Source organism: Sinocyclocheilus rhinocerous, unplaced genomic scaffold (assembly GCF_001515625.1).
Source record: "Sinocyclocheilus rhinocerous isolate Xijiao unplaced genomic scaffold, SAMN03320098_v1.1 scaffold2355, whole genome shotgun sequence".
NCBI lineage: Eukaryota > Metazoa > Chordata > Actinopteri > Cypriniformes > Cyprinidae > Sinocyclocheilus > Sinocyclocheilus rhinocerous.
The window spans coordinates 107,987-121,006 of NW_015666965.1; the positions used below are offsets into that span (position 1 = coordinate 107,987).

Sequence of the window (13,020 nt, forward strand, 5' to 3'; positions counted from 1 at the left end):
GATAATGTCATGATGTCTCACGAGTTCAGTATTTGCGCTAAACCTGCGCAGATTTGGCTTGCATGAACTTCCCCAAGAAATTAATTAGTGAATATAACTTACGAAAAGTAACCCGCCAAATTGGCTAGTGATTTGACAGCGTTACCCGCCACAGCTGATTTTTACCCGCATTTGGCGGGTTGGCGGGTGTTAATTTCAAACCCTGGTGGGAAGATATTGTGGAATGAAACGTGATTGAAAGATTAGTGTAAAACGACGGTCTCTTGTGGCTAATGGTCTAAATAGAATTCAACACTTGAAGAGAAAATCTTATTTGTATTGCTATAATGATAATTAATTATACAACATTAAATATATACCCTGAAGTATTTAAAGTATAAAACATTACCATGATAATATAGTTATTTTAGGCATGCACCTCAGAGTGCCGTGTAATATATATTCAAATATTCATATTTAAATATGCAATTTTAATGGGAATATGTAATATGAAATATGTAATTCTTTAGAGAATTTTGTATGCCAAAATATGTAAGATAATACTGAATTTTAAACTTGACATTTTAGAAACATTCAAATTCTGACACTCTGTGATACACAACAATGTGAAGGAAGCAGATGGTTGTTATCAGTCACGTTGACACACAGACGTAAACTATGAGGAAATTGATAACAAGATCATGAGTCAGATAATATTTGCAGCCAAACTGATGAATGTCAGAGGAAAGAGCAACAAATCTGTAAATCATTACAGTAAGACAACAGAAGAACTCTACTGTTTGATGACCAAACATTGTCAATGTTCACATCTGACACACAAATACACAAGTAATTATATACTTAAAAATTCCAAACATAATACCTATTATAAACAATAACTAAATTATATATATATATATATATATATATATATTAAGTGAAAATTAGATTTAATTATTACATTTAATTAAATTATCCTGTTCCCTTGCCCAAGACATGTCATGTTTCAGAAACACAAAGAATGCACTGTATGGTGACACTGATGGCTGTTTATATTTCAAGGTAGGTGGACACACAACCATTAGTACAAGCATAAACACACACACACACACACACACACACACACACACATACACACACATATTATTAATAGAAAGTGTGACTTACGTTGTACCAGCTCTGGGTTTTCTGAAAGAGAGGGAAAAGAAAATGACTATATTAAGGAGAGCAAAACAGTGGCTATGAAGAATATTATTTGCATACGCCCCTCACAGCGAGTGTATATTTACAGACTGTGAGGGTTGGCCGAGGGCCTGTCATGTGGCAGCTGGTAAAGTCTGCTAGACTGACATTTCCCTTCACCGGACAATTACACACGCATACATCATTTGTTCTTTCCACAAATAGTGTGAAACAAAGATAGATGGTTAAATGAGCAGTTTCAAAGCTGATACGTCATGGGAAAAAGACAAATTCACACTTGCATAAACCAAAATAGAAACTTAAAGACACTTTTAAGGGGGTGTTTGTATACAGGGGTGAACTGACATCAATACCGCTCTCTATTTATAACCCAACACAGTCTAGCTCAGTCTAGATGAGCCTGAATGTTGTTTCACTGAGGCCAAAAATTCCCTTGAAAAGACCCTTAAAACCATTTCTCGTAATTATAACGTTATATCTCGCAATGTGACTTTATTTCTCGCAGTCATGACATTATATATTGCAATGTGACTTTATTTCTTATAACATATCTCGCAATGTGACTTTATTTCTCGTAATTATAGCATTGCATATTGCAATGTTGCTTTATTTCTCATAATTATGATGTTATATTTCGCAAAATGACTTTATTTCTCGTAATAAAGACATTACATATCATCATATTTATTTCTCCTAATTATAACATTAGATCTCACAATTTGACCTTTCTCATAATTTCTCATAAATATGAAATTATATACTACAATGTGAGTTTATTTCTCGTAATTATGACTTTATATCTGTGCAGTGACTTTATTTCTTGTAATTATGGCATTATACTGTAAGTTGCAATGTGAATTCATTTTTTTGTAATTATGACTTTATATCTGCGCACAGTGACTTTATTTCTCATAATTATGACATATTTCACAATGTGACTTCATTTCTCGTAACTGACATCTCACAATTTGACTTTATTTCTCGTAGTTATGACATTATATACTGCAAAGTGACTTTATTTCTTGTAATTATGAATTTTCTATTTTGCAAAGTGACTTTATATTTCATCGCTGTGATCTTTTACCTCAAAGTGTCACTTTTCATCTCGCAGTGACTTTTTCTTGTAATTATGGCATTATACTGTAAATTGTCATGTGATTTTATTTCTCATAATTATGACATTATATCCCACAATGTGACTTCATTTCTCATAATTGACAAATAGCAATGTGACTTTATTTCTCTTAACTATGACTTCATATCTGTGCAGTGACTTTATTTCTCGTAACTATGACTTTATATCTGTGCAGTGACTTTATTTCTCGTAACTATGACTTTATATCTGTGCAGTGACTTTATTTCTCGTAACTATGACTTTATATCTGTGCAAAGTGACTTTATTTCTTAACTATGACTTTATATCTGTGCAGTGACTTTATTTCTCGTAACTATGACTTTATATCTGTGCAGTGAGTTTATTTCTCGTAACTATGACTTTATATCTGTGCAGTGACTTTATTTCTCGTAACTATGACTTTATATCTGTGCAAAGTGACTTTATTTCTTTTAATTATGACACATTTCACAGATTGACTTTATTTCTCAGAATTATGACATATCTTGCAATGTGATTTTATTTCTTGTAATTATGACATTATATTACACAATGTGACTTTATTTCTTGTAATTCATACATTACATATCACAAAGTGACTTTATTTCTCATAATTATGACTGTTTATCTCTCAAAGTGACTTTATATTTCATCGCTGTGATTTTATACTGCACTGTGGCACTTTTTATCTCGCAATATGGCTTTCTAGTCTAAACGTGAACTAAAAGGACAAACCCTTTGATATATCCCACCCAAACTTCCTGCTTGTACACGGATGCACATCAACAGAGGACATAAATTTGCATTCATTGAAATCATTGCATGGGGTTATTGAAGGCATGATTACAGGCCTAGTAAACAACTCGGGAAGACATGGAAAACAATTTCAACGTCAACAAAAAAAAGTTATTTGTGAGATAGAACAAAAACAGTCTGCATTATAGTGATAAACTTATCTTGATTAACATAAACATATCTTCTTTACTACAGACCACCACCTAAATGAAAAGAAACTTAAAGCAAATAACTTAAGGCGGGGACAAACTCTGATGCTATATTAGTTTGAAGAGGTACGACACATAATGGGCTCCCTTGTTTTATAGTCTAGGTTAAAGTGAGCAGACAAAATGACAAGAAGTGTGTGTCAGCCGATAAGCCATTCAATTAGCCTACTACCCCAAACATGCTGTGTGTGTGTGTGTGTGTGTGTGTGTGTGTGTGTGTGCTACTTTGACAGATTAGCTAGCACAGAGCCCTAGTTGTGTCTCGTTCATGACCCTTTAAAGCCTATAGATCAACTCACACAGACCTGCTAACACACATACTGGTCTATTCCATCAAGGCTCAGGGATTGGATGGTTTAATGTAGGCTAATCTGATCTAAACTCAAGAGAGGTGTGAGACAGGTCTCTCGTGTGTACATGTGGACAGAGAGAGAGAGAGAGAGAGAGAGAGAGACAGGTGAGGAAGGGATTGGAAGAATAGTTGAGGGGTGCTACATGTATGAACTAACACTTAAGATAGCCTTAGTTTAAGGGTCAGGGGTCAAATGAAGAACAACATGAAATGCTTACTTTAATCAGGTTTAATCTGTCATACTGTAAAGCAATGAAAACAGAATGAAAAAAAAAACAAGGCGAAACTGGACTTTTAATGCATCCAAAATTCTGTTATCCAATGTGACTTAGAATGCATGCGTGTTCTCGAACCCATAACCTTGGTGTTGCTAGCATGCTTTACTACCAAAAACCTAATAAGCTGCCTACCTAAAAGCATTTTAAACACACTCCTGTGCTCCAAAGAGACAGTAACATTTTGAAGTCTTGTAATATGCATTATTTTAGCCTAATTACAAGGCTTTATTGCTACATAAGTAAATAAATAAATGGAGTCAAGAGCAATGTCTTTAATAAACAAATCCAATGCAATCCAATCCAATCCAATATGGTAGAGTTGAGAAAAATGTCATAAATCATCAATATATGCCAAACAAATTCATTTAAGTATTCTAACTAAATCCAATCTACAAATAATTTGAATTAAAACTACTTAAAATGCACATTTAATGTAGGTTTGCAGGTGCTATATTATAGTCTTCAAGACATTAGCATAGCAACATGTTAACGGCAAGCTCTGTTGATCTCATGTGCTTCACAGATAAAGAAATAAAGGAAGCCTTATGCTTTGTTCTGCATGGCATTGATTAACAATTTAAAGATATACGCACTCTTTTACTACATTATTGATTAATACTTTATTGATTACAGGAAGCATAGTCAGGCAATTCCTGGGTTGGGAATTCCCTCTGTTGGAAATCAACAGAGATAAATCATCATCTGTCTGGAAAGACAGGGGACTCATGGGACTACCACTGTCGGTTATCCAGCCGATTCATCACACGGCACTCTGATGTGATCAATGAAAAGACACATAGACTGAAACTGCTAAAAGCCTGCAGGTCAAATGTTTAATTCAAATAAATGTATGCAGTTACAAAAGATGAATAATCATATCAGTGTAGCAAAATCACCTAGTAAAATCTATTTCATATACACGAGGCTGGTCCTCTCATGGTGAAATCACATGACCAGTCAAATTATAGCTGCATGACTAATAACCACGATTTCTTCTTCTCTTAATCATCTTCGAAAGTGGCCTTTTTTTTCCGTTTGACATTTCCATTATTTTTGGTAATTGGTAACAAACCTCCATGAGCATTCATGCTTGGGGTTGCCAGATGTCAAGTGTTTAAATCCCCCAATAAGAGCTTTTCTCTTAAATGGATACATTTTCTTCTCAAGTGTGGCTTAATATTCCCAACCTGACAACTTTTTGCAACTAAATCTGTGCGCATATCATCTCAGTGACAATCTATAATAAATGCAAGCGTCAGTCTTGACTATGTTGTTTGCGATTGCGGTCGCTGAATAAATGCGCTTAAGCAACCTCTGTGCCACAATACAAAGTCTTTTTTGTTGTTTTAATTAATAAATAAAAAAATAATAAAACAACAGAATTTGGAATTAGGAATTTCACTTTAATTTTCTAAAGGTTTTACTAGTTTTCATAATATAGCGTGGGTTAATGTATATGACAAATATGTGACCCTGGACCACAAAACCAGTCTTAAGTGTCAATTTTTCAAAATTGAGATTTATACATCATCTGAAAGCTGAATTAATAAGCTTTCCATTGATGTATGGTTTAATACATGGTTTAATGATACAACTATTTGAAAATCTGGAATCTGAGGGTGCAAAAAAAAACTAAATATTGAGAAAATCGCCTTTAAAGTTGTCCAAATGAAGTCCTTAGCAATGCATATTACTAATCAAAAACGAAGTTTTGATATATTTACAGTAGGAAATTTACAAAATATCCTCATGGAACATGATCTTTACTTAATATCCTAATGATTTTTGGCATAAAAGAAAAATCAATAATTTTGACACATACAATGTGCTACAAATATACCCCAGTGACTTAAGACTGCTTTTGTGCTTCAGGGTCACATATAATAAATTAGATGACCCTGCATATGAGTTGGCATTCTCATGATTGGTGCTTTTGTAAAGTACAATAATTCTGTTTTTTTTTTTTTTTTTTTAAGTAATCAGTTTAACAATCATCATGCAGCCCTAAGTCAAACACTTCTTACTTTATCTCTTTAACCGATTATCATACTATTCTGCAGAATCATAAGTGACAAATATGCCTGCTAACGAGAGAAATGAGTCAATGCGTGTATTTGTTTAAACAAACACTTGGACACACACTTGCATTCACACAAACAGACAGAGTCAGACAAGACACATCAATAACACCGAAACAGACTACAGAACGGCCACTGGAGCAGGAATACAGATACACAGAGTGAGAGACTGAGTGACTACAGAACAGAAGAGAGAAATGCTTACTTTGGAAAGTCGCTTGTGAGACTAGCATGCATCGAGGAGAAAAACAGAAATCAGAAAACGGCACACAAATCAGAACAACAACAAACAGCGAGAAGAACATGATAGTCAAGATTAGATCAAAGACATTTTATCTGACATCAGCAAAAGTATCAAACTCTAGAAAGAAACAGTACAGTGAGTGTGAAAAATGAAAGGAAACAGGCAGAACAAGCGACTATAACAGTTGAAATGAGACAGACAGACAGAATGATGATGTGAGCTAGTCTGCACTCGGTGCACTGCATTTATTATTACAAATCATTACACATCATCTCCCCATTCATTCAGCCACCTGTTTAATGACACCCGTTCATTCATTCATTCATTCATGCAATTATTCTCACATGTGAATGTGATTTTTGAGTTGGCATTGAAAGCTACATGAACAAATCATCCGCTGTTTGGCTTGATTTTAGTTTGTACTGAAAATTAATAAATTATTTTAAAGAAATATGACAGATGTCTTCGAGATATTCTCAGGAAATTATGCCATTTGAAGGTATCGTGTGTTCCCATCAAGAAGGTCTATAATACCTATATAAAGCTATCTATGAGCACCACAGCAGAATATACCACTACTTTTGAATGTCTACCAATAGACATTCAAAAATGATGGGACCAGATGGTGTAGTTACGACATGTTCCTAACTGGACTAACTGGACAATGCTTATTTAAAATTATTTAATATATTTTACTGTCTTATGTTTGTAACCCAAATTATATTTAAAATAATTAATGTAGTTTATGTATTTATTTATTTTTATTTATTTATTTCATTGTATTGTATTTTATTGTAATTTAATTTAAAAGTGTAATATATATATTAGGGGTTGCACCGACTAATCGACTAGTCGACTTCAATGCTCTGCCATGACGCTTTAAGCTTGACGTCGACTAGTCACTGGTCCTATAGAGGGCGCAGCACGTCCTGTTTTTGCTGAGTTAGATGTATTCCTAGGTCAACATATTTTGTTGACCCTGGAACAACATTTTAATCCAAAATGTAGTCTTGACCATATCCCTACACCTAAACCTAACCTTAACCATGAGTAATCTCTAAAATCAGAGGAAATGATAGATGAATGACACTGATGTACAAGCACCAAACACTGATTGTAAGCCTAAACTTCACAAAAACTATAAACTGGTTCTTCAAATCTGATTGGTTAATCACAATGTGTCAGTCCTGTGCTTCTGACTTTGTTGTGTTTTGTTCCGTGTCTTGTGTTTTCCTTCCCCACATGCCCCATGATCTAGTTCAGGGGTGGCGAACTCCGGTCCTGGAGAGTTCAGCTCCAACCCTAATTAAAACTCACCTGCCTGTAGCTTCCTAGTAACCGTTCAGACCTTGATTAGCTTATTCAGGTGTGTTTGATTAGGGTTGAAGCAAAACTCTGCAGGGCTGCGGCTCTCCAGGACCGATGTTCGCCACCCCTGATCTAGTTTCTCCCATGTCTGATTATGTTCATTGTTCCCAGGTGTTTCCTATGTTTATGATGTGATTTATTCCAGGTGTGTCTCATTTGGTTCTAAGTTCTTAAGCCCTGTGTTTCTCCGTGTCTAGTGTCTGGTATTGTTCCTCTATACCCTCTGCTACGTGTGTGTGCGCCTTGTTGTAAATAAAGACTTTCTTCACGGATTCCCCTATGTCTCCTCGCTCCTTTGCTCCTCGCTCCTTCACAGTAGCAGAAGTTCTCACTTCCGCTGACTGACATACGCGGAAGCCGTTCCGGCGGATGACGTAAGACGTCGGCGTTGCGTGATTAGTGACGAACGCGGAGACAAAACAAAACGCCATTTACGGATTAGAAGCACAAAAAGAGGATTTGTAAAGAAAAGAGAGACTCTCATTCAAATGTGTGTTTTTTTTTTGTTTGAAAAACTAATACTTTTATTCAGTAAGGATGCATTACATTGCACAAAAGTGACAGTAAAGATTTTATAATTATTATTTTTCAAATAAATGTTGTTCCTTTGAACTTTCTATTCATCATTGGATCCTAAAAAAAGGTGTCATGGTTTACACACACACACACACACACACACACACACACACACAAAAACAGCACAGGCCGGAGAAGGTGCGAGTGACCAGCTGCTCAGGGGTGGAGGGGGACTTGGAGGTGTCGGACTGCTCTGAGCCTTTCTCCACCATGGTGTCCGTCTCGACGTTCTGCAGAATGGGAGATCGACAGCGCTTCCGCAGAACCGGAGAGCAGGCAGGGGAACTCCGGCTTGAGTTACTGGCAGTGCTGGAGAGACGAAAGAGACAGACACATCAAGACCATTCTTTCAGTTTCTCACAGAGCGACAACTTAAAACTCTAGAAAGATCATTTGGCGCATCATTTCTTTGTAACATGCATTTGGTCATTTTATATCACATAATGAAAATACTCATTCTTTTAGGTGTTTGGAGTTTCTAAACACCATTACAACTACCAATGAAATTGGGATTTTTTGTTTCTGCTTTAATTTGAATTTTAAATCAAGTTTGAGTCGTTTTGTTTGGTCTTTTTTCCAAATGTGTCTATATTATTTATTAAATTATAGTTTTTAGTTTTAGCTTATTTAGAGAAATGCTTTTACTTCAAGTAATGGTTTAGTTTAATTAATTAATTAATTTAATATTTGTATAATTTATGCATTTAAGCAAACACTTTTATCCAAAGCGACTTACAGTGCATTCAGTCTATACATTTTTTTACCAGCATGTGTGTTTCCTGGGAATCGAACCCACGACCTTTTGCGCTGCTAACGCAATGCTCTACCACTGAGCCACAGGAACACTTAAAATTAATTACATTTAAATAAATTAATTATATATTTTTAAATATAATATAAATAAATTAAAAGATTTTTAAATATGTTATAAAATATTATATTAAATTTACATATTTAATTTAAATTAAAATGGCATATTATATTTATTATTATAAAATTATTATATTATTATAATTTATTATAAGCACAAACAGCACTGACAAAAATAAAACTCAAGTGACAGACCAAAATAAACCCACTTCAAACATCAATAACCTAAAAATCCCCCACAAACGCCACTGATCAACAAAAGTCCACCTTAAAAACACCACTGACCTTAACAAGTCCACCACAGACAGACTGATGTCATATAACAGACGCTAATACACACAATAAACAATCGATAACCAAGCCAAACAGCAACAAAATCAGCACAACTTCAGTGCTCCGGGAACTCCAGACATCAGCCTGCATCTAAAAACACAGCTCATTTAAGACGACGATCTAATCAAATTAACACACATACAAAATTGAACATGCACACACACACACACACACACACACATGCTTACACAAATATATAACCAAACTGCATGCTGACTTGTCCCTGTGGATGCTCGACTCTCTCCAGTTGTCAAAGGGAGCAACCTGGTCACATTATAGGCTCTTATGCAACGTCTTACATCACTACTAGCCAGTCACAATTGTAAAACGAGGTCACTATGCTATTCTACAGTTTCAGCGAGGCCTTGTGTGTGTGTGTGTGTGTGTGTGTGTGTGGTCTGATCACAGTGATTAGCACAGATAGCCGCCCGCTGTGGCCTGTCAGGTGCACTGCTAAAGATGCATGCTAATCATAGCGTCAGTCTAGCAATCTGACAGACAGCATGAAATCACTGCTTTCATTGATTGTACATGCCAGGAGCAACCTAGAGAGGGAGAATAAAAATGTTTTTTTGACTAAAATATATATTTAAAAGCAAAAACAAACTTTTTTACTTTTTCCACATTCATGACTATGTTTCTTAACAAACTTAAGTATACTTTTAAATAAGTGCACTTAAAGAAGTACATTTATTTTACATGTGTTGACTTAAGTAAAGTATTTGATTATAATTTTAACTGTAGTGTGCTAATTGAAATATAGGTTAAATATTTTAAATGTACTACATTGCAACTTCGTCATTACAAATGTGTAATTACAAATATATTAACATACATGACATGCAAGTTTCAATATGACACTAAAGGATATTTTAGTTTACCATAAATGCTTGTCAGTACATTCGGCAGTACACTTTAACCAAATAATTATGAAAATAAATACAAAGATGTACTTAAGTCCTACTACGTGGGTCACTTTGCACTTTTAAGAGCAACTAACTGCATTTAATATAAATTAAAAATGTAATTGTAACATGCAATTACTGTAAACTGTACACACTTAAGCATGTTTTTTCAGTATATTATAAATTATATTAAAAGTATGCTAAAGTGTATTTCTTTTTCCACAAGGCTTTTGATATAACATGCATTTAGTAAGTGAGTCATATGCTGAATCCTTCACCGAATGAATCCATCTGAATCAATAGCTGCTTTAATAGATTCAGTCAGTTTATTTAGTGTAGGATTCATCTGAATGATTCAAACTGGTTCCTCCAGAGTTTGTGAGTCTTTCTGAATGATTCACTAAAAGAATCAACTCATAGGTTTGTAAATCGAATCAAACTGAAGACAGCATTGTAAGTGATTTTAGGTTTTACTATCCTATCCTAAAACCTGATGTATACAAACACACACATTTACGAACCTAATGAAGACATTATATAGACTTGTGTTATTTTCATATACAGCTATTTATAAATACAATAACTTAACCCCAACTTAACGCTAAACAAAAAACTTTCTGAATTTGTACAATAAAAGAAGTCTTCACACTTTCTCATTTTCTTCCTTGCATGTATTCACCAATCAGATCTCAGAAAAACACTTCATAGTAGTTCGTTCCATCCCACTTTAAAAGGTAAATGTGTGAAGGAAGATGAATTTCTGTTTGTGTGAGACGCAGTCAAGCGGAGAGGGCCGACCATCCTAAGTAATGGGAATGCACACACACACACACACACACACACACACACTCGCAGTGCCAGCTTTTTTCCTTTCACTGTAGTCCTGCCATGAGTGAATATGTTTCCATGGAAACAGTCAGTGCAGGACTGGCCAAGTTTGGAAGTGGTTGGGCTCCACAGGGAAGAGGAGAGAGCGAGAGAGATGGTGGAATGTTAGATAACAAACGCAGGCGTGCAGCAGAGCAAATGTGCTTTGATGACGTTATCAAAAATGTGAGAACCAATCAGAGATTTCAGTTCAACATCCGAACACAATCAGATTGACAGGTGCATGACGCCGCGATGTGTGATGTGTCTGTTTGTGCGTGCATGACAGGACAGCTCTGCTGTGTTCATGTTGCTATGGTAACAGGGCTGTTTTGCAATATTCAGAGTGCAGCGCTAAATATAACAGCTCACATTGTCGTTACTATGGCTTCCAATAAAATATCATTGTAAAACTTTTTTTCTCTCTTTTTTATTTTGAAGGAAAGTAGCAGTAACAAAACATAATCCTATCCCATTCAATTTCCACAATTTTTCTATGCTTTTTTCCAGTCATACTTGATTACTGGATATAGTAGGCTATATAGTTTGTACAATACATACATATAGTATAATATACTATCATTTTCCAAAATGTACCTGAAAATTTTTTATTTTTATTTTACAATTATATATAGTTTAGGGGCCAATTCTCACTATAACTATCAACTACAAGTTTTGCCTAAACTCCTAATTTGCTGCTTATTAATAATTAATAACGTACAGTAGTTGTTAAGTTTAGGTATGGGGCAGTGTTAAGGGATCTGAAATATGGTCATGCAGAATAAGGCATTTACATGTGCTTTAATAATCAGCTAATATGCTAGTAATGTACATGCTAATAAACTACTAGTTAATAGTGAGAATTGGTCCATAAACAAAAGTGTTATTTAGTTTTCCAGTTTTGGAAATCCCAATTTTAGGATCTCTTACTATTTCCAGGATTTTCATGACTGAGGGATCCCTATATGGTATTTTGATGAACACTATGGCTGTTTTTGTTAGATACCATTTAGAAGTTAGCAAAAATTTCTTAGCCCATTAGTAAACTTTAAAAAAAAAATTTTTTAGCAAAAAGCAAGTTAAAAAAAACAAACAAACAAATATATATATATTAAAAAATTATGATATATTCTTTACAAAAAAATCTTGTTTTCAGAATGTTTACATCTTGTAACTGGAAAACATGTCTGCGAGAATGTGTTTATGAGTGTGGATGTGCGCTTTTACTCTCAAACAAACACTCTCAGGTTTAACCATGAGCCAGATCAGACCTGTGTCACTCAACCTGTCTGTCTGTTTCAGGATGGAAATGTAAACAACACCTGCTGTTAATATACAGCTAAAAATACAGACTGAACAACTATAGCTTGGTTCATCTTAAAAACACACATTAAGAAGAATAGATGCACACACCGCTCAGAAAAAAGTACAAAGCTGTCACTGGGGCAGTACTCAGTAAAAAAGCTAAAAGGTACATCATTGTACAGAATTTACCCCATAAATGGTGCATATTACTGTAGTATTTTAAAAGTACATATTAGTACCTAAAGTGTACATATTAGTATCTTTTTAGTTTTTTACATCTTAAGATAGCACCCAAGTGACAGCTTTGTACTCTGTATAATATAAAAAATAAAATGTTATATAACATTTCATTTATAAATTAAAAAAATAAAACACACAATAGATAGATAGATAGAACGATAGATAGATAGTTAGATAGAACGATAGATAGAATGATAGAACGTATAATGATAGCTAGATAGATAGATAGATAAATAGATAGAACGATAGATAGATAGATAGATAGAACGATAGATAGAACGATAGATAGAATGATAGATAGATA

General features: G+C 34.5%; 1 protein-coding gene across 1 annotated transcript in view; it reads right to left on the reverse strand.

The window, feature by feature from the left end:
- Positions 1-13,020, reverse strand: part of LOC107733299 (GRAM domain-containing protein 1B-like) — a 76,235-nt gene that overhangs the window by 19,301 nt on the left and 43,914 nt on the right. Inside the window, exons 3-5 of the mRNA XM_016544869.1 lie at positions 8,310-8,505; positions 7,453-7,485; positions 1,147-1,167 (exon numbers count right to left, since the gene is read on the reverse strand). Of these exons, the coding sequence (XP_016400355.1) occupies positions 1,147-1,167; positions 7,453-7,485; positions 8,310-8,505 (250 nt within the window). The remainder of the gene's footprint in view (positions 1-1,146; positions 1,168-7,452; positions 7,486-8,309; positions 8,506-13,020) is intronic.